General features: G+C 45.0%; 3 protein-coding genes across 7 annotated transcripts; 2 read left to right on the plus strand and 1 right to left on the minus strand.

Moving 5' to 3' along the window:
* The first annotated feature begins 707 nt into the window (after nt 1–707).
* On the plus strand, nt 708–5,154 carry pabpn1l (PABPN1 like, cytoplasmic). 2 transcript variants are annotated; one of them, XM_088991379.1, is made up of 6 exons: nt 708–866; nt 2,601–2,736; nt 3,404–3,471; nt 3,546–3,652; nt 3,737–3,824; nt 4,530–5,154. In XM_088991379.1, the coding sequence occupies exons 1-6, from the start codon at nt 804–806 to the stop codon at nt 4,857–4,859; spliced, it is 792 nt and encodes a 263-aa protein (XP_088847505.1). In that variant the 5' UTR covers nt 708–803; the 3' UTR covers nt 4,860–5,154. The 2 variants fall into 2 exon arrangements, with proteins under 2 accessions (XP_088847505.1, XP_088847506.1); XM_088991380.1 differs by having other exon boundaries at nt 2,601–2,697.
* A 151-nt stretch (nt 5,155–5,305) lies between these two features.
* Nucleotides 5,306–6,428, minus strand: trappc2l (trafficking protein particle complex subunit 2L). The gene is made up of 5 exons (XM_088991381.1): nt 6,344–6,428; nt 5,948–6,120; nt 5,719–5,806; nt 5,573–5,652; nt 5,306–5,483 (listed from the first exon to the last, which is right to left on the minus strand). Exons 1-5 carry the CDS (start codon nt 6,374–6,376, stop codon nt 5,438–5,440), a joined length of 420 nt encoding a protein of 139 aa, XP_088847507.1. The 5' UTR covers nt 6,377–6,428; the 3' UTR covers nt 5,306–5,437.
* A 387-nt stretch (nt 6,429–6,815) lies between these two features.
* galns (galactosamine (N-acetyl)-6-sulfatase) lies at nt 6,816–26,331 on the plus strand. Of its 4 annotated transcripts, none has more exons than XM_088991384.1 (14): nt 6,816–6,950; nt 7,067–7,252; nt 7,346–7,420; nt 8,461–8,563; nt 9,536–9,757; nt 10,339–10,405; nt 11,431–11,558; nt 11,618–11,757; nt 12,674–12,777; nt 15,931–16,073; nt 16,143–16,245; nt 21,126–21,247; nt 25,153–25,270; nt 26,007–26,331. In XM_088991384.1, the coding sequence occupies exons 2-14, from the start codon at nt 7,129–7,131 to the stop codon at nt 26,091–26,093; spliced, it is 1,536 nt and encodes a 511-aa protein (XP_088847510.1). In that variant the 5' UTR covers nt 6,816–6,950; nt 7,067–7,128; the 3' UTR covers nt 26,094–26,331. The 4 variants fall into 4 exon arrangements, with proteins under 4 accessions (XP_088847510.1, XP_088847508.1, XP_088847509.1 ...); XM_088991382.1 differs by having other exon boundaries at nt 6,822–6,950; nt 7,129–7,252; XM_088991383.1 differs by having other exon boundaries at nt 6,822–6,950; nt 7,129–7,252; nt 9,614–9,757; nt 26,007–26,330.
* The last annotated feature ends 637 nt before the right edge of the window (nt 26,332–26,968 follow it).

Consider the following 26,968-nt stretch of genomic DNA (forward strand, 5'->3'; position numbering starts at 1 on the left):
TAGATAGATAGATAGATAGATAGATAGATAGATAGATAGATAGATAGATAGATAGATAGATGGATAGTCTACCCTGTGGTTTTCCCAAACCATGTTCATGTGAAATATTGGCAATTTAGTGTTATTCAAACACATTGAATATGGTTTTAAAGAGGTAGCCATGGTTGCACTTTGACCCCTGGAACCAAAATGTGTTTACAAATTGAGAATAGTACACGCACAATATAGCAGGGATTATCATTAGCAAGACTGAATTATCCTGATTGTGTAAATGATCAATCATTTGCCTTTTTCTGAAACATTTATTCAGGATTATTCATCTTTTTTTATTTAATTGACATTGTGTCCATACGGCTTGTAATACACGTTTAGCAGATCTGCAGACAATGATTTTGTATAGAGAATTGGATTATTATTTGATATTGAGTCAGAATATAAAAGGTCAAGATGGAGGCATTCTTTCTTTTGTTGCGTGTTGTTTCTTTTCTGTTTTCGCTTTGTTTTAATGCTTAATGTGTTTTTCATGTAGAATTTCCTGTGGAATTTTGAACGTCAATTCGGCGGGGGGGGGGGCGGCTAGAGGTGAATTATCGCGGCCGAAATTTGACGTCGTCCTCCCCGTCGCTGTCAATCAACACCACGCGTGACGTACAACGCGCACACCTGACGCTCGTTCAATCCCAACTGAGGTGACGTCACGCGCCGTCCATCTGCTTCCGGGTTAACGTCCGCTCGCCCTATGTGTGCGCGGCGGGCTAGCAGGCTATACGGTAAGAGCTCGCTACAGGGGCCATGTTTTAGCCATGAGCATGGCCGACAATCATCTGGAATACGCCTATCTGCACGGACAGTCCATCGAGGACCCGGTAAGTGTGTTTTTCATGATCGGCGTGGAGACCAAAAAGAAAGAAAGAAAGAAAGAAGGCCTCGCTCGCTGCGGTAGTTAACCGAACGCCAGCGGTAGTTGAGCAATGGCGCACACACGGCCACGTTAGCGTTTAGCATCTTAGCTTCTATTCAGCGGCGCTTGTAAAAACAAACAAAACAAGTCTTTTGTGTTCTCATAGAGGCGTCCGATTCGACGGCCGCTTCTTTTCCACAACGCCATTAAATAATGTGGTGGAACGTAACTCTTCGTGAAATAATTCGGCCTCTTTCTTGCACGTTTGCTCGATTTGAGCGTTTTGGACGATGAAACGGAGACGGACTAAAAAAACGCCCAACGTGCCGCACTTTCAAAAAGCTTCACGCGGATTCGTGTTTTAAACGACGACCGATCGCCAGCGAAATTCACATGTTGCATTTCCATTTCTGGCGAGCTCAACCTCTGAAAATAATCGCCATTGCGTTGAGAATTGGCGTTAACCCTTTGAACCTCCCCATATACGTACATGTAGTCTAGTCTAGACGTTCCCTACAGAGAAAAAGGCCAAGAACTACCACCGACCGCACCCCAAATTCACACGCGCATCTCAACATCAGCAGCCACGACAATGTGCGAAAATAGCTCCACAATCACATTCATAGTTTGAATGACGCGGAATTGTTTTCCTCGTGAAAAGACATCTTAAATGCGCACCGACGGAGAGCTCTGCAAAATCAATTGTGGCAAACAGTTTATGGAGTCAATTATCTTTTGGTCAAATTAAATAATTGTAGAAAGCCTATTTGCGTCACTGACTGGAAAAGTGAAGTGATTTGTCCAAAATGTTTTTATAAAAATGAACCCCAGATCCACACATGGGCCACAATTAGTGGAAATCATACATGTCAGCTTTTAGAATAATAATACATTTGATTTTAAGCGCCGTTCAAAGCTCTCAAGGACACTTTACAGTCACAGACAAGCATAGGTACTATAATAAATAAAATTCAATCGCAAAATAGAATACAATTTAAATAGAAACAAGAGAAAGAGCTAGGCAGAAAATGTGATTTTTAAATGGGTGGCTTTTGAGAAGGCACTCGAAGGTGGCAAGAGAATCCACGTTGCCAATTTTGGGAGGAAGTGAGTTCCGGAGTTTGGGGGCAGAGCAGCTGAAAGCCCTGTCCCCCATCGTGCTGAGACAGGTGGGGGGGCATGCAGAAGTGGAGGGAGGAAGTGGATCTGAGGGAACGAGAGGGAACAGAAATTTGAAGAAGGTCAAGTCCCGTATCAAATAACTTACTTTGTAAAGGTATCGTCCACCTTTGATGCTGCCTGTGAACTTTTCAAAATAGAAGCCCTTCAATGACATATATTAATAATAATAATAATAATACATTTCATTTATAAGCACCTTTCAAAACTCTCAAGGTCACTGTCTACAGGGTACGTCTTTCTGCGGGTGAGCGGCGGCAGCCACACGCGCCAGATACCTAGCTAGCCAGCCAGATAGCAAATAGCTATCAAATAATAATAATAAGGTTTTGTCACACACACTGTCAAAAGATGAATAAAAAAATCGATTTGTGAAAGTGGAATGTTTTGGCACGGCGACGCACGTCATCATTTGTTGACGTTTGACTTGATTCGATGCGCTTTTGACTTTGCTTCAGTCAGAGGAGTGCAGGAATGACATTTTGAGCAGACTAATGCTGTCCTGGTTTGTGGCTAACAGGAGCTAGCAGCCATCAAGGCCCGAGTTCAAGAGCTGGAGATGGAAGAAGAGAGCGAGAGAATGAAGGCGGAGGGAGAAGAAGAGGCCCGGTGTAATGGTGAAGAGATGCAGCTGCTGACCGGCACTTCCCGGCCTGGTCAGATCGGCTCTCCTTTCGCATCATAACCACAATAATAAGCACACGTGTCATTTATAAGCGCCTTTCAAAACTCTCACGCTCACTTTACAGCCACGGCGGGATAAAGTTTTTGTGCGGGTGAGCGGCGGCGTGTGGCCGCTAACCCGCAGCCAGCTAGCTAATGGATAGCCAATAAATAGTTAATAGATGGCCGCCAGCTAACCATCTAGACGGCTAATAGCCATCCTGTCCAAAAGGCCAAGTAAGAGTTGGGGGCAAGCACCCGGAGAAAAGCCAGAAAGGGAAATTGGGTCCCGCGAAGGAAGGAAGGAAGGAACAGGTTTTTATTGGAAAGCTGCCGATTGGCCCAACTGTCAAAGTCGTCAAACCGGCCGGGTCCAAAACCAAAGAAATCCCTCTGGCAATAGTTAGCTAGCCGGCTAGTTAGTTACATAGCTAATAGATAGCTTTGATGTTTGCGAGCAGTCAATAGAGACTGCGGCTTGCATTTGAACCATGTTTGCGCCCTTGCGGCTCACGTTCAGATGAGCTAGGCGTGCTAGCGCGTGGCTAATGCCCGATGAGGTGTGGAAAGGAGCCATGTTGTTGGTTTTTAATGCGGATCGTTGCTGCTTTTCATTCAACCTGTTACCGCTAATGATCCGCCATGTTTGTTTTGCCACAGGCCCGTTCTACAACATGACACCCGAGGAAAGGATAGATGCGGACAACAGGTCCATCTACGTCGGAAATGTAAGCTGTCTTTTGACTTTGGGCTGCAGAATGTTTGCCCCTGCTCCCAGTTTCAACCGCGCTTGAAATCCCAGGTGGACTACGGAGCGACTGCGGACGAGTTGGAAATCCATTTTAACGGCTGCGGCCCCGTCAAACGCGTCACCATCCTGTGCGACAGGTTCTCCGGCCACCCCAAGGGGTCAGTTTATTAGGAACGGCGCCTTTCCAAAAACATCCCTCCGCACAACAACAACACTTTTTCATCCTTTTGGCTGTTTTCCAGGTTTGCCTACATTGAGTTTTCCGATCGCAGCTCAGTGGAGAGTGCCGTCGGCCTGCATGAGACTTTGTTCCGGGGAAGAATTCTTAAGGTGAGAATTAGCTTCACAACTTTTTGGGGGAAGGAAATAATAATAATAATAATAATAATAATACAGTGATAGGTCGGCTTACAAACTTTTCCGTTTACGAAACTATTTAGCCAGCTAGATAGCTAACTAGATAGTTAGCTGAAAAGCTAGATAAATAAAAAGCCCTCCTCGCCTCGCAAAAAAACAAGGAAAAAAAGTTGTGTGACACATTTCCCACTATCAATAAATCCCTTAACCTATTTTACTAGAGTTCATCGTTTTCTGCTAATTAATAATACATTTCATTTATTAGCGCCTTTCAAAACTCTTTAGGTCACTTTACAGTCACAGGATTAAGATGTTTTTCCTTTTCTGTGGGTGAGCAGTGGCAGCCAGACGCGTCAGCGTTCACTCAACCCGGAATAACTCAAATAGACAGACAGGCGGCTGACTAGCTAGCTAGTCAATAGTTAGCTATCTAGATAGCTAATGTAAGCCTGCAGAATCAAAAGTTTTTCCAATCCAATCCAATTTGCTGCTAGTGTTTAAAACAAAGATGTCATCAAATAGTGAGCTTGAGCGTGCGCACTTTACTTTGTACACGGCGAAGAGTTTAGCCCGGGTCGTCGTAGGAGAGCTTTTGTTTGCCGCGCGACAATGTCAGTTGTTTGTGACGATGGACAATTTGCCTTTGATTGAGCGTCCGGCTGTCTTTTTCCGTCGGAGGTGTTGCCCAAAAGGACCAACATGCCCGGCATCAGCACCACCGACCGGGGGGGCCACCGAGGCGGCCATTCCAGAGGGAGAGGGCGCGGCTTCCAAGCCCCCAGGGGCCAGCACGGCTCCCGAGGCAGGTTTCGCTACCAGTCCGGCAGACCCCAGCACCAGAACCCCCACCCTTACTACGGAGGCCCCCCGCCGGGCAAGAGACAGTGGGGCCACCCGGATTATCACGAACAGACGTCCAAACGCTACCCTTGTCTCCTCCTCATCACGCCGCCGTCGGAGGAAACGGGGGCCGGGGCTAGCGGACAGCACTACGCGCAGCAACGCTAGAAAATGGCCTCCCTGCCGTCGACAAAGTGGCTGTCTGAACTGATTTTAAAAGTCACATTGTTGGATCGCCGCCGTCAGATAGACACTTTTAAGATTCTTGTGTAAACGCACTTGCTTACTCATGCAGATGTGTCCATCCATCCATCCATACGTTTCTTTCTTTGTTTGTTTTCCCCGTTTTAAAACAAACTCACTGAAATGTATTGTTTGTGTCCTCTACGGACGAATCCTCCTCTTGTTTTAACTTATACATCTTTTGCTTTCCGTGAATAAATAAAAAGATCAGATGCTTCAATTGTACTCGGATGGATTTTGACGCGCAACTAATATTTTTTAGATTGGACTAGCCTTTATTACGCTCGCGGTGGATACCATCACATTTCACAGCTGAAAAGTTATGAAAGGAAGAAGGAGCGTCCATTGACAAAAAGAGATTGTCACACAACTTCCTGTCCCACGTAAATCCACTTCAATTCCAAGTCGCGACACTTCCACATATTATTCACACATACGTTGAAACAAGCGAGTCAGTACAAAAACAGCATTTAATTCGTGTACACGGGAGGCCCTCGAAGACTTCAAGCATTTTGTGCCAACATTCCGGAAACAACTTCATCAAATGCCCTGAAACGAAAATGAGGTCCATATGATTATTTTTTTCCATTTTAGAAAGAAAAAAAACCCCATAAATCCCCGCCCCGGCATTAACTCACTTTGACTGAATAGGATTTCCCGGTGTATGGAACGGGTTGCACGTGACATCAGTGAATGAATTGTGCAGTTTTCTGAACATCTGAAAGAAAAACAAATGGCTTCAAAGAAGGTGGCACTTTGAAAAGTAAGCAATCATTTAACTTACACTTCTTATTTCGTTGTCCCTTAATGACGTGTTGGACGAGTCCACAACAATAACAAATTTCACCTTGGAGTTAGTGACGTAGCCATATCCAAATATAGCAGTCAAGGATTACAAATCAGGGCTTCACATAGAATTACCGTAATGATTGCTGACAATCAATTACGTTTGCAATGGTCCTCTTGAGATGTCCGCGTAATTGCACGTCGACACATTTGTGAAAACAGGATACACTTTGTAGTCTTCGGTTGGATATAATAGACCCAGGTAGAGCTCCCGCTGATCCCCCAATGACTTCCCTACAGCAGAAATCTTTTCCTCCACCACATCCAGGGAGGTGTGCACGGTGTAATGAAATTTTAGCTCGTTTTGAGTTGGAGCGCTGCCGATATAAAGCGGGTAGTTCTGAGGGAACACAAAGACAATCATTACACGTGTCATTCTGTCGTCACTACGACGATAACCTGTTTCGACTGCAGCATTTTGTGATACTGGCGATATAGCATCCTGCCTTGCGCTGCCACACGGGATATTTACTCGTCATACAGCAGAAAATATTCAAATGAATTGATAATTTACCCCAAACAACACAGATAGTAGTGGTGCGAAGCAAGAAAACGTAACGTACCTCTTTTGCTATGACTGCAATACACACCGCCATTTTGGTATTTTTCCGGATGGGTGATCACGTGACAGCGAGACATTCGTGACCATTGGAAAGGTGGCCACCCTTTAGTTGAAAGTTGAGCGCGCGTTCCGCACGTTTCGGACGATATTTCAGTCACACCCTATGAATAAAGTATTGATTTTGATTAAAAAAATAATTTGAGAATAATCGCAAAGCAAAGAATTAAGACAAAACCAAGAATTAAGTGACATATTCACATCAACATAGTCTGTAAACAGTGCGTATACTTATTTTATTTAACGATATAAATACTGCGATTGGACAATTATATTTTAAAGACATAGACTACACTTTATTTATTGCCGCAGTATATTTGAAAAAGACGACATAAAATCTATGGCCGAATATTTATGCGCAAAAAATGCGCAAATGAGCCGACTGAAAGAAACCAAAGATCACTTCCGCAAACTTGGTGCCGGTCGCCATTGCGGTGTTTGTGATGTCTGTCGGGAGTTTCACTTTCTTGTGTGTACTAATATGTTTTTCCCGGCCAGGAAGGCTGGTAACTGCGTCGCCACCAAACGTTATTATTATGCTTATGGATGACGTGAGTTCTATTTATTTTTCGCTCTTATGTGCGATTTCTTTGGAATCTCAGAGTCGGTTGATATAATCACGTGACATGTACTGCATTTTGCCTTCTTCGTTCGTCTTCTTTTCCAGTCGTTAACAGCGCGTGTCGTGTAATTCGCCACTTGTGACATTCGTCTCTTTCTGCGGATCAGATGGGTTGGGGTGACCTGGGGGTTTTGGGCCAGCCCTCCAAGGAGACCCCTAACCTGGATGCCATGGCTGCACAGGGGATGCTTCTCCCAAACTTCTACACCGCCAACCCATTATGTTCTCCATGTGAGTGAGCAATCTCCCCCCCCCCCCCAAAAAAAAAAAAACATTATTATTCCTCCCCCCACTCACCTTTTAGCTCCTACCCATTTCACACAGCCAGAGCTGCACTTCTCACCGGGAGACTACCTGTCCGAAATGGATTCTACACCACGAATGGTCGCGCCAGAAACGGTGAAAAAACTCACAACCCATCAACAAGCAAACGCCGCCTGCTGCAATCACTTCAAACCACCGTATTCATCTCCAGTCTGCAAACGCCGGTTGGCAAGGGCTAAATATAGGGATGTGGCAACATTTTTCAATCATAATTCATCCATCACACCTTTTCTAATACCATATTAAAGTGCATTTAAATAGCTTTCAAATGATGTGAATGGCGGTGTGTATTGCGGTCATAGCAAAAGAGGTAATGTTCCGGTTTTTTCTTTCAAAACACTACTATCTGTGTTGTTGAGGTAAATTATCAATTCATTTGAATATTTTCTAACGTATGACTCGTAAAAATCCCGTGTGGCAGCGCAATATCGCCAGTATCTGAAAATGCTGCTTTCAAAACAGGTTATCGTCGTCGTGATTACACTATGTAGGGATGTGATAAAATAGTTCAATAATAATTCATCACGCATTTTCTAATACCATATTAAAATGCAGTTAAATAGCTTTCAAATGATGTATAGATTATTGTTCTATGACAAATAAGGAAATAATGGTATTGTTAATTTTCGCACGATGAGGGGATTTTCTACACAGTTAAAAAATGAAAGAAAATCTATGACCGAGTTCTTTATTACAGTTTAAACTATCATAACTTTCTTAATTTTTGGCAGATCTTAACGAGGAAGGCACCATTGGTAAGCTTTTGTAATTCTGAACGAGAACAGAAACACAAGAAAAGATTCAAAATCCATATATACTCACCTTTATAAACGGTAGTGTTAGCAAAAAGAGCGTAAACTTCAATCCATTTTTTTACCCCCGTTTCTCGTTGTCGGATTGGGAAATTTCAAGAACCAGGATGGAAGGAAACGTGTAATATGTCATCATAAACTGCATAGCTTAGAAAATCCAATGAAAAACCATGACGTACTTCACAAGAATGCAATGATATACGACTGCGAGTACAGAGTGCGCTCGCTTCTCTGGACAGAAACAATGGCGGTGGAATATAGCCAATTGTAGCGTACCTACTAAAAAGTGGACTTCTTTTCCAGCATACACGCCTCAGGAGATTGTGGGAGGTATCTCCCAGGATGAGATCCTATTACCTCAGATGCTGAAAAAGAAAGGATATGTCAGCAAGATAGTTGGGAAATGGTGAGTGCTTTTTTTTGTTTTTACGTTTCTCGTTAGTGAATTCAACATTGGGAGATAAACCTTCCCAGATAAAACGTCAACATCCCCTAACATATAACGTGAAGAATAATAGTATGTCAGCACCGTGAAAGGACAACCGACACCTGCGGACAAGTTGCGTCCATCATTTGTCAAATGACTTCTACTGAGCACGTTTGACAAAGATTCCATCGCATAGAGCTAGATTTGACCTTTTAAGACTCGCGCTGAATATTCAGGAAGTCTTGTTTTCCAGTTGATGTTGATGCCCGAAGGGATGTCATGGAGGGAACGCTCCTGACCGAGAAAGCGACACACAATGCATTTTGGGTGTGTTGATGGCGAAATTTGAAGGAAAACGACATCAATAATGAGATGGTGAATTGTTTTTTAATTGCGGTAACACGCATAAAAAAGGTGTAAGTTGACACAAATTCCCAGCAGACAAATCAGCCCATCTTGGAGCTTGGGCGCCACCTTGTGCATTTTCTGGGACGCTACATTGGAGTCCTGATGGCTCGAATTATTATGGGAGGACTTCTTGAATTGATTGCAAACATGTATGCTTTCCTCTTCAGAACTATTTGAATCATATTCATAACTGGATGAGGAACAAGAAAGCATCTTCTCCCAATATGAAGCCATTGTTTTGCTTCTAGAGCAAGGCAAGACGTCCTGGCGTGACGTCACGAACAAGGGGGCGGGACCTTCTGAAACTCGGCATCTCGGAGGTCATTTTGAAGTCGTTTTGGGACACTTGAAGTCATTTTTATTGCTGTTTTGACTCAAAATATCAGCCTGCGTGTTTTGGCTATTTGAGATGCTATCAAACGTTTTTCTGATGTCACTTAGGAAACAAAACAAAGCCAACAATGGTGTCTGTTGTCCTTTAACTCAATTGAACAGAGTCCCATCCACAACTTGAAATGAGTGCCATGCGGCAAATGTGCGCAGCATATGTGACTCGGTGGAGAACGCGCGTCGCGCGCTCGTTGACACCACGCTGCGTGAGAGCACTTTACTTGGCGACAGGCATCTGGGCCACAGAACGCAGTACCTCCCCCTGAAGAATGGTTTCGACCAATGGTTTGGCGCACCCAATTGCCATTTTGGGCCCTACAACAACAGCGAGCGACCCAACATTCCCGTCTATCGCAACAACGAGATGGTCGGCAGGTACGTGAAGAAGTTGAAACACGTTATGCCCATTTGGGATATGGATAGCAAATAGATAGCCAGATAGCAAATAGATAGCCTTACCTGGGCTGTTGACGGACGAAGCGGCCTTTTCAAACGCTCCGGGGGCTCTTTGTGAGCCCCCGGAGACAGCAAGCCGCGTTTGCTGAGTGGAAGGACACCTGGACGAAGGCAAGCGCGCGGGAAGAGAAATGGCCGTCGATGTCGATGTCGATGCCGATGTCGATGTCGATGCCTCTGCGCTCGCCGTGCCACGCCTGAACAACTTCCCGGTGGTCCCCCCTTACTTGCTTCTGTGGAGACTTCCCAAGTTTGGCCAACCTCATCGCAATTTCCACCTGGGAAGCTCTCACATTTATATATACGAGGCTTGTTTGCTTGACAAAATGATTTGAATGAACACAGGAGCAAGTAGGCGGCACTGTGCTTAACAAGTTAAGTGCTTCACACGTACGCCTCGCAGTTTGGACGTTGGGGAATGTTCTACCCGCGTGCCGATGTGTCTTGACAGAATGGCGGATGCCTAACTGATCGGCCAATCGGGTGAATTTGTTTTGCAGATACTATGAGGAGTTTAGTATCGACAGAAAGACAGGAGAGTCCAATCTCACGCAGATCTACTTGCAGGTAAGTTGTGGAGTACGCGTCATTTTCTAGCAGAATTTCTTACCTGGCGCGTACACTGATAGCTCAGCTTACAAACGCTTTAGCCGCGCCACGGTGGCCGGCGGACTAGTTTTCGTCACCCCCTTTCTTTGAGTGCAGACGTGGTTTGTTTTCGAGTGGAGTACTTTTGCTATTAGGGGACTGAAAAGGACCCCACCGCAGGCTAGCGTTAAGCCGAAGAGGACACACAAGAAAATGACGGTCGAGCAGAAGAAGGAGATCATCGAACAACACCAACGAGGTGTGCGTTTGTATGACTTAGCGTCCCGGTACGCTAAGTCGACCATTGCTACGTGTGGCTAAGGGCGTTTCTGCGTTGTCGACGCAATGGTCTCAGGCAATAGACGAGGTTGAAAAACCTCTGTTGATTTTGATTAATGAAAAGCAGAGAGCAGGTGACAGTGTGAGTGAGGGTATTATCACTCGGATATCATCAAGAGGCAACCTGGAAGTTTGTCATCATTGACAAGTACCATCACCTCGGTCAATAAAACGACTTTATTCTACAGTACAGTTTATTTCTTGAATTACAATACAATAGTATATTTATTATACATAAAATAAGGTATATCTTGTGTAGTTTTAAGGCTTATTTAGTAGAAAATGATGTTTTATGGCGACCTGGGAACGGATTATTCTCATTTTAATGGTTTCTTATGGCAAATAAATGTTTGGAAGACAAACTTTTCGCCTTACACACACACACACTTTCTGGGAAGCAATGAAGTTGGCAAGCCAAAGTATGGGTGTACAATGTGGCCCGCGGCAAAAAAAAAAAAAAAAAAAAAAAGAAGAAGAAGAAGAGTTTGAGACTTGTGATGTCTCGGAAGGATGAGCCAGCCTGTATTGACGCAATCGTCACTTTCAGAACGAACGATATCTCACCATTCATTAACGCTGCATCTGCCGAGCAACAAAAACACAACAAGTATCGACGAACCTTCTTTCTTCTCTTGTTGCCTGTTTGGTTTTGTGGTCTTTCGCAGGAAGCTCTTGACTTCCTGAAGCAGCAGAGTCAGACCCGAGGGCCCTTTTTCCTGTACTGGGCCCCCGACGCCACCCACGCCCCCGTCTACGCTTCCAGACGCTTCCTCGGCAAAAGCCAACGCGGACGGTGCGCTCCCGACGACGTTTCTTCTCCTTTTCCATTCCTGACCTGGTTGCCTTGTGTAGGTACGGTGATGCGGCGATGGAGCTGGACGACGCCGTTGGGCAGATCCTGGCCAGGTTGCGGACTCTGGGGATCCAAAACAACACCTTTGTTTTCTTCACCTCAGACAACGGAGCCGCTCTAACGTCCGGGCCCGGCCAGAGTAAGCCATTTCATGTCGACGAGAAGGTTTCTTCAGCCGTCATCTGTACAAATTTGAAGGTGGCGGACGGTTCGCTTCTTATCCAAGAGGCTTCGTCAGCAGACTACATATTTTGCTGCTAGTTTTGGCCCTATATGTATATCCCTACTGTCCAGACGTGGCGGTGCCGGACTCTGCTATGATTGGTCCCTGCTCTCGGGTTAGGGGGAGCAGAGGACTACTCCCTGCGGCTACACTGATTACATCTATTGTCCTGCCTGAGTATGGGGTCTACGACTGGCCCGATTGCCCATTTGCTCTGGTATCACCTCATCAGCATAACTAAGCCGACGTGGTCTAAGAAGTCTGTTGTAATAATGACCCAAATTAAACCTCACCCCACCGTGGCGATTTAGTGGAGGGTTTTGCCGATTTTTGAAAATAGCTTCTTTTCAAAGCGTCGATTTTCTTTGGCTAAGATTTGAACCTCGTTGTCGTCAAATGAGTGGTGGCTAGCTTTTAGGTGCACATGTACTGCCCATTGAGGCCCACTAATATTATCCCTGCCATGTTGATATCGTCTTTTTTTGGAGAATTTGTTTCGTCTCCCCAACGTATTGCTCTTGACAATGTTCATTTTGACAATGTATTGAAGGAACGACTTGACTTTGTTTTTCATTTGGCAGCCCATCTTTTGGATGCACGCAAGTGTTTATCTTAAGTAGGAATTGTGTGTTGCCAAAGTAGTTTTTCAGAAATTCCTGCAATGTCAGGGAAGCGGAATCAGAAAACCTTGATTCGTCCCACAATGGGGAAATGTGCAGTACGACTACTACTACTACTACTACTACTACTACTACTACTCCTCTCCGTTTGATCGCTTTTTGTTTGTACGCCGGTGTCAAAATGGCCACTTGTTTTTCCTCCTGTGGTTCAGGTGGCAGTAATGGGCCGTTCCTCTGCGGGAAGGAGACCACCTACGAAGGGGGCATGAGAGAGCCCGCCATTGCCTGGTGGCCCGGACACATCGCGGCCGGCGCGGTCAGAACACCTTCTGTCATTGAAAGATCTTGCTGAATGAATCCAGCGCCAGGGTTTTTGTCATGTTCACTCATATTCCATCCAGGACACGCACAATATTGGCTTTTAGGACTACTTCAACATTCAATCATAATCATAATCATAACAATACATTTCATTTCGAAGCCCCTTTCAAAACTCTCAAGGTCACTTTACAATCATAGGATCATTTTTTTCCTCTGCGGGTGAGCAGCGGCAGCCACACGCGCCAGCGTTCACTCAACCCGGAAGTAACTCAGATAGACAGAAAGCTAGCTAGATAGCTATTAGATAGTTAATAGATTAAAAAAAGATACAAATTCTCGCAAATTTAATGTTCATCTGCCGAAAGGTTTGTGAGCTAAAACGCTCGTAAGCTGAGGTGTCACTGCACTTGAAACTTGCCCCTCCCCCTTCTTCGCCGACCCCATCGTGGTCCTTTCAACCCGCACGCTCTGCAAATGACTTTTAATTGTATTCGGGGGCAGCTGTGCCACGCGGGTGTGATGCGGGCGGGGCTTGGAGGGGGGGAGGGGGGGATGTCGCCTGCGGTAAGCCTTGCCACTGGCTCATCTCGTAGGCTTGTGCTTGGGCCTGATAGCGCTGCGGAGGAGGTTTTTGGGGGAGGGGGGGGGGGGCTAATCTGTTTGTGTGTTTGCTGAGCTTGGATTGAGCTGTAATGAGGACTCCGTATCTGAATATGCCAGGCGCTGAGGATCAAGAAATGGGGGGGGGGGGGGGGGTGTTGAGGCTACAAGGAAGAAGATGCATGGAAAAGAAGCCCATTGCTTTGGAAAGGGAAAAAGGGCAAGAGGAACGCGGCGCCGCCAACAATGTTGTTGCGTGTGCGGCGTGCTGAGGTCAATCGATTGCTTTGAGATGATTTATTCATTTATTGATTTATTGGGAGTGGTTCCAAAACGAGTGCGGAATGTTCCATTTTGACACGCGGTCTTTTTGAGTCGAGCGTAGATCGGATTGACCCGTTACGCTCGCTGGGCAAGGAGCCCCCAGCCCACAACTAACTCTCCAGGTTTTTGATGGCACTCTCGTGTTTATTATCTTGCTTGACGTGCTTTGGTACAGCCGCAGCTGTTGGATGAATGAGAATATACGATGATACCTCAGTTTACACACGCTTTAGCTCACAAACGTTTCGCCTTACCGACATTAAATTCGCCAGCATATATTTTTGGCTGACGAACCAAAGCACACGGCGCCGCGGCCGCCGGCGGACTAGTTTTCTTTGAGTGCAGACGTGGTTTGTTATCGAGTGGAGTACTTTTGCTATTATGGGAGCGAAAAAGACCCCTCCGCAGGCTAGTGTCAAGCCCAAGAGGACACTTACGGTCGAGCGGAAGGACATCATCTAAAAACGCCAAGGAGGTGTACGTTTGTGTGAGTTAGCGTCCCAGTACCGGTATGCTAAGTCCACCATTGCTACGTCTGTGTTGTCTTAGCAACGGTTTCGGGCAATAGAAGAGGTTGAAAAACTTCTGTTGATTTGGATGAACAAAAAGCAACTAGCAGGGGACAGTGCGAGTGAGGGTATTATTGCCAAGAAAGCATGGCAAATCCCGTTATTGCTTCTCTTGCTTTCTTCTTCTTCATTTAAAATTTTCACCTCTTTGGTGCGTACTGCCCCCTACTGTACAGGATGTGCACGTATTTTTTTCCCCCCACCAAAATAGTCACCGCGGTCCACTCAGTGCTTAGTTTGTGTGCATTTGTGCGATAAAGCAAAAATTAAAAAAAGATGGGTGGGGGTTAAGGCGCAGCGTATTTGAATTGGCACTGTGATATCATGGAATGCACTGTGACGACGACCCGTGTGGCTGCTGCGGAAGAAAAGTGAATTAATTTCACTCTGTGTGTGTGTGGGGGGGGGGGCAGTATACACCACAGCAGCCGTGCAGCTGCAGAGTCCTGATAGCGCTATCTGATTGTGAGCGTGCCGTCTCCCTCCAAGGTTCGCTCAGGACAGAATGGAAGGCAAGATCAAGGATGACAGCGGGAAAAATAGCATTTTATCGGAAAATACTTCAAAGTTTATCAATAAAAGAAAGCTTTTTTTTTTTCTTCTCCATGTTAGACTGGGAGAAGGAGATTAAAAACCTAATCTTCTTCCTTGTGCTTCCGCTACTTCCTTTTCTCGTTTTGGCACCCCGCCCCTCCCTTACTCAATTTAAAAAAGATGCATTTTTACACAAAGGAGATTAGCTTTCTCTACAAGCCGTGTTGAAAACGTGCGCACGTTGACCACTCGGCATGTCGCCTTTGATGATCAAGTCGCAAAAGGAGCGCCTTTGCGCTAGATTGTCAATTTGGGAAGCGCGAAAGGCGTTTTTTGGTGGCACTGAGATGGACCGTCTTGGAGCTGCGTTTGGACCGCTTTGGCGTCTCCTTTATTGGACGCTGGAATGTCAGTCTTCAATAGTCAATTAATCATGAATAATTATTAAATCATGATTATTTATTAATAAGATTGATTTTAATGATAATAATAATTAGTTAATAATTCATAATTTACAATTTGTAACAAACAACTAATAATTAAGAATTAATAAATAACAATTAAACATTCATAATTAAAAACTAATATTTAAAAATATATCTCTATTACTAAACATTAATTAATAATGAATAATAAATAATAATGATTATTTATTAATACGCTTGATTTTATTGATAAGTAAGAATCATGAGTGAATAACTAATAATTTGCAATTAGTAACAAACAACTAATAATTAAGAATTAATAAATAACAATAACATATTAATTAATTAAAAAATAATAATTACAAATTAATGTTTAATTAATCCCTAATCAATCATCAATCATAAATAATATATGATGAATAATCATAAAGAATAAAATACATAACTAAATAGAGAGAGAAATGAATGAGAAGCGCTGCACAGTGTAAAGCACTGATGGGAACACGATGAGGTGACGATGGCGTGTCAGCGCCCGCCGGTGATCCCAATGGGCCGAGCTGGCTCCAAATGCGCACGTTGCTAGCCATTCGGCCATCTTGTGCTTTCTTCCCACCAAGAAGGCCTCAACGCTTCCACGGCGGTGACGTTTTTTGGGACTAGTCCTGACCGGAAAGGCATTTTTGCTTCCTTCCATAGGTGAATTTCCAACTGTCCAGCGTGATGGACCTCTTCGCCACCAGTTTATCTCTCGCCGGTATCGAGCCACCCGACGATCGAGCCTTGGACGGACTGGACCTGAGCCCCGTTCTCCTGAACGGCTCGCACGCACTCCGCCCTCGGTAAATACGTGGAATTGGACCCGTTTGTGAGCCTTCCCGCCCAATTGGGCTCCATCCTTCTCCCACCAGGCCCATCTTCTACTATCGCGGGAACCAGCTGATGGCCGTCCGGCTCGGTCAATACAAAGCCCACTACTGGACGTGGACCAATTCCTTGGACGAGTTGAAAAAGGTCAGCTGACCGCACGCCGCCTGCTTTTGTCGTCACCAAAACACATTTTTCACGTCCATAAATAAACCATTCAATCCATCATTTTTTTTACATAATTGGTGAAAATGTCCAAAGACTGACAACCGCGTCATCCTCATGTCTATTCGCTATCTAGGTCCCGGGCTGACTATCTAGCTAGCTAGCTAGCTGGTTGGCAAGCTATCTGGATAGCTGGCTAGCTATTAGCTAGCTGGCTAGATTTCTGACGATCTAGCTGGCTAGCTATCTATTAGCTAGCTAGCTTTCTATCTATTTGAGTTATTTCGGGTTGAGTCAACGCTGGCGCGTGCGGCAGAGCGAGTGTCCTCTGACTGGAAAGTGTCCTTGAGAGTTTTGAAAGGCGCTTCTGAATGAAATGTATTATTCTACTTTTAGCCATATGGGGAAATGCATTGGAGTGTTCTCCTGAACGTAGTTGCATTCCACCAATGCCTCCGCGCCGCATTTGTTGCAGCATCGCCCACCCCGATGCCACCTCCCGACGTCATTTCCATAGCAACATTTCCTGCTGGGATTTCTTTTCTGCGACCATACACATGTTTGAGAAGCAGTCGTTTTTTGTTTTGGTTTGTTTTTGCCTCTAAAAAGCTGCGTGGCCTCTCATCACCTTCCTTGGAAGCCGTCGGCTTTGCTTTCTGCCCCATCGCTGGCTTAAATTGCTCTCTCCTTCAGGGCCGCCGAATCAATAGCCGCCTCTTTTATCATCTCATGTGAACTCAAGTGGAACTTGACAAATATGCTGTCTGATTGCCTGCGACGCGCTTATTGATTGGCGTGAGTACGCGAGAGAGAGGCGGCGGACGGTGAGAGAGAAGGCTTTTTTTTCCCTTTTTTTTGCATGTACTTTGGGTTAAGGTGAAAAAAAAGTTGCCGCTTTTAGCGGACAGATATGGAATTGTTAAACTGTTCCTACAACACACATCGCGCTTCGTAAAATGCACTAATGCAAATAGATCATCGGTCTGTCTAAGCTCTCAGTCGTACAGGAGTGGTCCATCGATGAAAAGGTTTCTTCCGTACTGTATACTACTACCACTACTAATAATAATAATACATCATTCATAAGCGCCTTTCCAAACTCTCAAGGACACTTTACAGTCACAGGATATTTTTTTCTGCGGATGAGCAGCGGGAGCCACACTAGTCGTTTTATTGACCTTTGTGATGGTCGTTGATGTCGTTGCCTCTTGGCGATATCCGACTGAAGTTGCTGTGCTTTCTCGCCGATAAGACCCTCACTCACACTCTACCCTGCTAGCTGCTTTTCGTTCATCCAAATCAACAGAAGTTTTTCAACCTCTTCTATTGCCTGAGACGGTTACTAAGAGAACACGGAAACACCCTTAGCCACACGTAGCAACGGTCGACTTAGCGTACTGGTACTAAGACGCTAAGTCACAAAAATGCACACCTCATTGGTGTTTTCCAATGACCTCCTCCTCCTTCTTCTCGTCCGTCATTTTCTTTTGTGTACTCTTCGGCTTAACACTTGCCTGTGGTGGGGTCTTTTTTGCTCCCATAATAGCAAAAGTGCTCCACTTGATTACAAACCACGTCTGCACCGAGTGTCCGCCAGCCACGGTGGCGCTGTTCTACCGTGTGGTTTGGTGTTTAAACTAGTCCGCCAACCATTGTGGCACTTGGTGTGTTTCCCGAAAACTAGTTCATATGCCGAGCTTATATTCTTGCGAATGTAATGTTTGTAAGGCGAAAGGTGCGTAAGCTAAAGCGTTCATAAGCCGAGGTATCACTGTATCTATAGGGCCAGAGCTACCAGCACAATTTTAGTCCTCTGACGAAGCTTTTCGGAGAAGGAGCGAAGCTTCCGACACCTTCAAAAAAGTACCGATGATGGCTGTAGAAAGCGTTCCCCCCCATCGGCACATTTCGGCTAGCCAATTATTTACTACTACTACTTTGTTACAATGTAGTTCTCGTCCAACGCCGCCAGAAATAAACAGGGGGCGGGCGGTGTGCAAGTGTGAAGACATGACAGGTGTCAAAGTCCTCAAAGTGTTCTTGCTGCTCAACCGTAAGGAAAATGAGATCACGTTTTGCGGGCTGCAAACTCTCTGCGGGCTTTTTCACTCACGTTCATATTTCAAAATACTTTGTCACCCGCTGACGGATTTTGGATTGCTGAGTTGTGCTCCTGCGGCGTGTCTTTCAATCGGCTGCCATTTTCCCACACGGTTTATGTTTTGCCGCAAAAATAAAAAGGCCAACCTTCAGCATGTGACAAAATGTTTTTTGGTGTGTAACCTTGCAAAAAAATAACAATAAGATACATATTTGGACACCTTCAGCATGTGTGGCAACAAGCGGAGAATTTAGCGATTTTATCTGACAGAGGAGCCCGAGCGTAACATGCCATCAATCGAACTCTTATGCCAAATGGGGGGGATTGCAATTTACTAAGTCTTACGGCACCGCAGTGGACTTGTGTGTGTATATATATATATATATATATATATATATATATACACACACACACACACACAAGCACGCACGCACGCACGCACACACACCCTTCGTTCTCCATACCATCCGCGTGTCCACTGAGACGAGAGAACTCGCTCACGTATGGAGTACAAGAAGCAAGCAGAGAGCTTCTTGCGCCTTTCTTTCTTTCTTTGTTTCTGTTGCGCATTTCTGAGATGTGGGCTTTGAAAGGCGGGAGCGCTCGGGATCAGACGAGCCTCAGCGGGGAAGTGGCTATCTTTCGTGCTCCCTGCCGCTCTTCAAGATGTGTTCTGTCGGGGGGCTGCAGCGACGCTGCCGCACACAACCGAGTCTTTTCAATTTTACTTCCACTCGCCCACAAAAAAAGTGCATTGATGTTTTGGAAGAAAGAGGCCCGTCTCCGTGGCGCTTTCTCAAGGAAGGACTGTGCGTGTGTGCGTGCGTGCGTGTGTGGAACATACTCCATCATATTTCCCTGCCAGGAAGAAGGAGGAAGGAATCCCTTCCAAAACATTTAGGAGAGACAATTGTGGATGTGCTTTGAAAAGCGCAGTCGTTGAAGCAAAGCGTGGATTATGATTTCAAATTGATGCGTGTCAATTTCCCAAATAAGAAAGTAACACAACATTTGGTGGGCAATTAAAAAAAAGTCACCACTTATTTCTATCTCATTTATTTATTTACAGTCTCTATTTAGTTATATCTTTATGTGTGTATGTATTTATTTGTTGTTTGTATATTTGTTTGTAGTATTTATTTATATACAGTGATACCTCAGCTTACAAACTTCATTGGTTCCCACAAAGTGTGTGTAAGGCATAAAGGTCGTCTTCCAAACATTTATTTCCCGTAAGAAACCATTAAAAATGAGAATAATCCGTTCCCAAGTCCCCATAAAACATCATTTTCTACTAAATAAGCCTTAAAACTACACAAAAGAGACCTTATTTTATGTATAATAAATGTTCTATTGTATTGTAATGAAAGAAATAAACTGTACTGTGTAATCAAGTCATTTTATTGACCTTTGTGATGGTCGATGATGTAGTTGCCTCTTGATGATATCCGAGTGAAGTTGCCATGCTTTCTCGCCGATAATACCCTCACTCTCACTGTCCCCTGCTAGCTGTTTTTTCGTCTGTGTAAGCTCTCAGTGGTACAGGAGTGGTCCATCGATGAAAAGGTTTCTTCAGCCGTCATCTGTACTTCTTTGAAGGTGTCGGAAGCTTTGAAGAAGTACAGATGACGGCTGAAGAAACCTTTTCATGAACTACCTGTTTTTTGTTACTCCAAATCAAAAGAAGTTTTTCAACCTCTTCTGTTGCCTGAGACCGTTGCTTAGACAACACACAAACACCCTTAGCCACAATGGTCTTACTTAGCGTACTGGGACCGGGACGCTAAGTCACACAAACGCACACCGCATTGGTGTTTTTCGGTGATCTTCTTCTGCTCGACCGTCATTTTCTTCTGTGTCCTCTTCGGCTGAACACGAGCCTGCGGTGGGGTCTTTTTCGCTCCCATAACGGCAAAAGTACTGCACTCGATAACAGACCACGTCTGCATTCAAAGGAAGGTGGTGAAGAAAACTAGTCCGCCAGCCACCGTGGCGCTGTGTGGTTTGGTTCACCCGCCGAAAACTAGTTTGTATGCCAAGATTATATTCTGGCAAATTTAATGTTCATAAACTAAATTCGTGAGCTCGAGCATTTGTAAGCTGAGGGTATTACTGTATGACTGTATGTATTTATTTATTTACTCACATATTCATTAATTTGAACGGGAAAGGGGGACAAAATCTCCCCCTGAATGTTCTCGAGATGCCGTTTGCTTTCCTTGGTGGAGTCGTATTAGCGTGATGATCCCCGCGGGAGTTTGAGTAGCTGGAACATCGCTCTCAGCCTCCCGTCGCGGTATCGCCAGTTGAGACAACATCAGCAGCAGCAGCAGCAGCACGCACTGCTGTTTGCAACCGACAAGCGTATTCAGCAACAATCAAGTTCATGAGAGCCTCGAATTCCTCACGAAGCGCTTATCGTTCCTTCCCTTACGTTTTCCGCTTATTTTGGGCACCCGATTTGAAATGAAGTCCACCTTTGGGCTTCTGATCAGACAAAATAAGGAGCAATTTAAACCCCAAATCAACAAACAAGTGGCACGAGCCAGAGTCCAGACCTGAAACCCAAACCTACAAATAACAAGAGGCAGAGTCCAGACTTGAAACCCTAATTATTTTGCCCCATCAAGTCCAAAAAGTGCCACAACACCGTATTAAGTTGAGGGTGTGCACACTTATGCAACGGTGTCGTTTTGGTGCTTTACTCTCTTGTACTCGTTATACCTCCTTTTGAGTGCTTCATTTTTTTGCTCTCTTTCAGGGTGTGAACTTCTGTCCGGGTCAAGAGGTCACGGGCGTGACCACACACGAGCAAAAGGAACACACGCTCCAGCCTCTCATTTTCCACCTGGGTCGAGATCCCGGCGAGAAGTTCCCCATCAGGTTTGTTGTGTGTGTGTGTGTGTGGAGGGGGCGGGGGCACGTACATGTACCGTATGGCAATACTTCTTCTGAGGTTTGATTCGCATATTTGCCGTCTTGCAATACAAATGTGAAAAAGTGTAGCAATACAAGTTTTTATATTATTAATAATAATAACAAGAATACATTGAATTCATAAGCGCCTTTCAAAACTCTCAAGCTCACTTTACAGTCACAGGATAGGTTTTTCTGTGTGTGAGCGGCGGCAGCCACAGGCACCAGCGTTCACTCAACCTGGAAATAACTCAAAAAGATAGAAAGCTAGCTAATAGATACAGTCATAATAATAATAATAATCTATTTCATTTCTAAGCGCCTTTCAAAACTCTCAAGGTCACTTTACAGTCACAGGATACAGTCGCTAATAGATAGCTATCTTGCCAGCTAGATAGCTAAATGATAGCTAGCTAGATAGCTCGCGATAGACAGCTAATGGATAGCTAATAATGATAATAATAATACATTGACTTTCTAAGCGCCTTTCAAAACTCTCAAGGTCACTTTACAGTCACAGGATCAGTGTTTCTGTGGGTGAGCAGTGGCAGCCACACGCTCCTGCATTCACTCAACGCGGAAATAACTGAAACAGATGGAAAATGAATTTATTTATACCACAGCAAAAATTGTAAGCACCCCCCCCCCCCTCATTATCTCCCAACACCCTGTTCATCTTTCCCTCAGCTCAAAAACAAGATTGGATGCTCAAATATTCATTTTTGTATTGGCGCCATCCACTTGAAAGACAAAAAAGGGGGGCGGGGTAAATGAATTGATTGATTTACCCCCCCACTGCGGAAGCATGTCCTGACATTTTTTTTTCACTCCAGTAAAACGACTTGCACAGGAAGTGAGATGACATATCTCCATTTTCCATCCCACCCAAGCATTTCCTGTGACTTTCTGCCAGCCACTTCCCGTTCCTCGGCGTCCACTGTTTGTCCGGACACGCGTGTGCACCTCTACCTCTGCCAGGCCGCCTTTCGTCTCGGCCTGCACCTAAAGATCCATTTTGAGGACAACCGACAGCATTTTTTGCTTTCCTAACTGACACCAGAAAAACCTATTTGAGATAGCATCTCAAATAGGCAAAACACACGCACGCACGCACGCACGCACGCAGGCTGATTGATATTTGGAGTCAAATACGTGCAGCAAAACAGCACTCAAAATGACTTCAAGTGTCCCAAAACGAGTCGGGATTGGCAAGATTCAGAAAGTCCCACAGAAAAACAGATCCCGTGACTGTCATGTGACCTTGAGAGTTTTGAAAGGTGCTGACAATTGAAACGTATGGTTCTATGTAGTGTTATTCTCATTATTGACGCAAGCAGAGTGTGACAGAGCCCCCCCCCCCGACGCCGCGGGCGGGCTCACGTGCTCCGTCCCGCCTGGCTCCCACGTCCCCAATCAATCGTGCTGCATTTCCAGCCGGGGGGGGTCGCGTGCAGGGGAGGAGTTAGGCAGGACACCCGCGTTTGATTGTCTCCTCGTTCCCCCTCCGTCTGCCGCTGCGCTCTTGATTGCGCGCCGGCGTGTCTTCCCCAAATAGTTTGAGGAATCAGTCATCGGCGTGGCGACGCACCTGAGCAAAACCCCCCACCGCCGCCCCGCCCCTCCCTCGAGGCTCATAAAGAGCCCATTTGCATAGCGCCTGCTTATTATTCGGCACTTTGCCAAGCTAAGGGTTATAGTCATGCTAATGAGGCGCGCCGACGCTGGCTTTTCATTTATTTTCTTTGCACAAAAGACGCAAACAAACGATATCATTCGATTTGGAAGCGACCATTAGGAGAAGTGAATGGACGCGACAATGGCAAACATTGGGGGGGGGGGGCGGTGGCTTGTCGCTGGAGACGCTTCGGATTGCTCTGCGGCTAGCTCTATGGAGCACTTTGTTCTAGCTTCAGCTGTTGCTAAAGCGCTATATTTATATAAGCTATCTATCTATCTATCTATCTATCTATCTATCTATCTATCTATCTATCTATCTATCTATCTATCTATCTACATAGGTAGCTAGCTAGGAATTAGTAAATAAGGTTTTAAGTTCAGTAAATATCATCTTTAGCTAGCTAGATATCTATTAGCTATTATTATTATCCATCCATTTTCCGTACGGCTTATTCCTCATTGTATGTTTTTTATTATTGTATCTGTTTTTTTTTCTATGCTTGTCTGTGACTGTAAAGTGTCATTGAGAGCCTTGAAAGCTGCTTGAAAATAAAATGTATTATTATTATTATGATGAGCAGATGTAGGCCACCCATCAGCTACGCGTCTTCAGTTGACCTCATTCAAGACATCTTGAAAATCTAGAATCATAATAATAATACATTTCATTTATAAACACCTTTCAAAACTCATAACTGGCTATGTTATCTAGCTGGCTATCCAGCTATTTAGCTAGCCACTGTATCTATTAGCTACATAGCGAGCTGGCTATTAGCTATCTATTCGCTAGGTATTAGTGCTAGCATTCGTGTCATTGTGCGGGAGAAAGTCAAAGCCGAGAACCTCTCAGGAAGGCAGCAGGTATGGACTGATGGCGGAAGCCTTCGCCACCCTGTGGGAGATCCGGCTGGGGGGACGGGGGGTGTTCGCCGGACAGGGCCTGGGGTTATTACTCTCATTGACACCTCACCTCGCAAGCGTGCACACGGTCCCCGGGGGCCAATCAGAAGGCTGGGATTGTCGCCAAAAAGGGGTCGACGGAGGCCTGGCACAGGTGCTGCCGGCGAGAGTATCGGGGGGGGGGGGTGTCATTATTGCTCTGCTGATATTTGTCTATCCCTGTGTCGCGCCACCAGAAGCCCCCCCCCCCGGCCCCCCGACAGACCATTAACCCTACAGGTCCTATTGAAGGCGGCGTTCCTTTGAAAGCCTTGCTCGAGGGGCGAGGGGAGGGAGGGTCTTGCTGTTTTACACACTGCAAATAATCACGTGCAGCCTTGTGGGGATCGCTGGTGGCCACCGGCAGTAATTGAGAGACGGGGGATAGCCGGGTGGGCTTTCCCACAGGGTACTTGTGCGTGCACCCCCCACCCCCTCTTCAGAACCCTCCTCTGATATCATGACTTAAGCTGGGCTTGTCGCAGCGCTGGTTCACGGCCGCGTACACGACTTCCGCTGTTTGACTTGCAACACTCCTTCACAAAATGAGGGATTAGCCGCCCTTTTTGTGCTTGTCATGATAATAACAATGCGGAGTCTCCGAGGCGAGAGCAGCAGGCTCGAGGACAGCAGTCAGGAGACTCAACTCCCTCCCAGCCCTGCCCCCCCTGACCCTTCCCACTGCCACACTCACCGAACTCAGAGTACGCGCTACCCGCCCTGGGTCTGCAGTTATGTGAACTTGAAACGGGGGCGGCTGTCAAAAGAATAATACGTATTATAATAATAATACATTTCATTTCTAAGCGCCTTTCAAAACTCTCCGTTTTTTACAGTCATAGGATAGGTTTTCTGTGGGTGAGCAGCGGCAGCCACATGCGCCAGCGTTCACTCAACCCTGAAGTAAGTCAAATAGATATAAAGCTAGCTAGCTAATAGATGGCTAATAGCTAGCTCCATAATTAGCCGGATAGCTATTGATTTATATAGCGCTTTAACAACAGGTGAATCTGGAACTAACATGGAAAAATGTGAAATTATGCCCCCCCGTGGAAGGGGGAAAAAACACATTGCAAGAGGTCTGACCAACGCTTTATCGGCACCCCAGCGAGAAAACAAAAAACCCGATCAAATTGGGGAATGGCGCTCGATGTCATATTTTCAATTCCCGAATAAATTCAGGAATGGCAGTGAATGAGTTAATCTATCGGGAGGAGGTAAGGGTTAATTTCAACATCCCGGTTGTGTTCCGACAGTGTTTTGAGCAAGGAATACCGGGATGCACTCAGCCGGATCTCGCCAGTGGTGGATCACCATCGGAAGACGCTGGTGGCGGGCATCCCGCAGCTCAACGTGTGCGACGTCGCCGTCATGGCAAGTTTCCTTTGCGTGTCTTCACACTGAAGAACAACTGCCAAATAATAATAATAATAATAATAATAATAATAAATACATCAATCAATCAAGAGCCAAAATAGGAAAAATAACACGATTATGGCACGGAAGCCAAATGAGGCTCGGCTCGGGTCGTCCTCACCCTAATTGACATTTCCGACATCTTTTAAAGGCAAACAACGACATCATTTTTTTGTTTCCTAACTGACGTTTGAGAGCATCTCAAACAGCCAAAACACGCAGGCTGATCTTTTGAGTCCAAAACACCAAAACGCCAATCAAAATGACTTGGCATTGACATGGAAAATAGGGACATGCTGCCCCCTCGTGGAAGGGACCAAACATTGCCAGAGGGCCAAACGAATTCGGGAATGGCGCTCTACATTATATTTTTGAACTCCTGGATAAATTCGGAAATGGCGGTGAATGAGTTGATAATAAATTTATATTCATCCTAAAATCACCATAGCGGCTGTGGACCACCAGCTCTATTTATTTATTTAGTTAGTTATTTATTTAGTTATGTATTTATTTATTTATAGCTAGCTTGGTAGCCAACAACGGTGAGCCCGTTCCACCAGGAATAACTCAAATAGGTCATGTTAGCTAGCTAGATAGCTAAAATGAAGCTGCCTACAACCTATAGGCCATATTTTCTCGTTTGAAAGTGTGCGCCTGCTATGTATTGATTATTTAATTGATTGATTTTTGTCAGAACTGGGCCCCAGCCGGCTGTGAGAAGTTGGGAAAGTGCCTCAAAGTGCCCACGTCGTCTCCCTGGGAGTGCGAGTGGCCTCACTGAGCAAGCGGGAAGACGCATTTGTCTGTGTGCCATCACACAACTTTCAGCCGCTGTGCAGTATTTTTTAAAGATGATCTTGTTTTTTATGTAAAACTCTAATCTCGAATCCAATAAGTGTTTTTGTTCCATGATCTTAGAATGCTTGTTAATATATATATATATATTTATGCTTATTGCTCGTGGTCTTAAATGTCCACATAGACTGTGAGACTAATAAAGGCAAATCCAATCCAATATTTTGTACATTTCTCCAAATGTTTCTACGTAAAAAAAGTGACGGGTTTTTTTTTTAACCAAAAAAAAGTTTGAAATATGTCGTCAATTTTTGTTGAGGGGCCGATTTTATGATAGAACTGTACAGTATACGTACACGTGAATACGCAATACAATACAATACAATACAATACAATTCAACACAATCCAATACAATATTGATTGATATACAAGATATGTGGTCCAATTACTAAGATTTTAAAAAACAAACTCGGATTTGTTTCTTTTATTCTCAGAATCTTCAGATGCATCTTCATACATCTGAAGATTGTGAGCTTTTTTAAATTATTTTATGAGAGTTTTTCCATTTAGAAACAAAACAGCCTTTGCAGCCAGCGTGTAGATTCCCGACAAAGAGGGATATGTTGCTTGTAAACACGATGAGAAGGTTTCTTCAGCCGTCATCTGTACAAATGTGAAGGTTTCGGACGTTTCGCCTCCTATCTAAGAGGCTTCGTCAGCGAACTAAAGTCTGACTGAAAGTCTGACCATTTATATATCCCTAGGGACGCTTCGCTGACGAAGCCTCTTGGATAGGAGGCGAAACGTCCGAAACCTTCACATTTGTACAGATGACGGCTGAAGAAACCTTCTCATCGATG

Source organism: Hippocampus bargibanti, linkage group LG03 (genome assembly GCF_051943395.1).
Source record: "Hippocampus bargibanti isolate YZ-2025 linkage group LG03, ASM5194339v1, whole genome shotgun sequence".
Lineage (NCBI taxonomy): Eukaryota > Metazoa > Chordata > Actinopteri > Syngnathiformes > Syngnathidae > Hippocampus > Hippocampus bargibanti.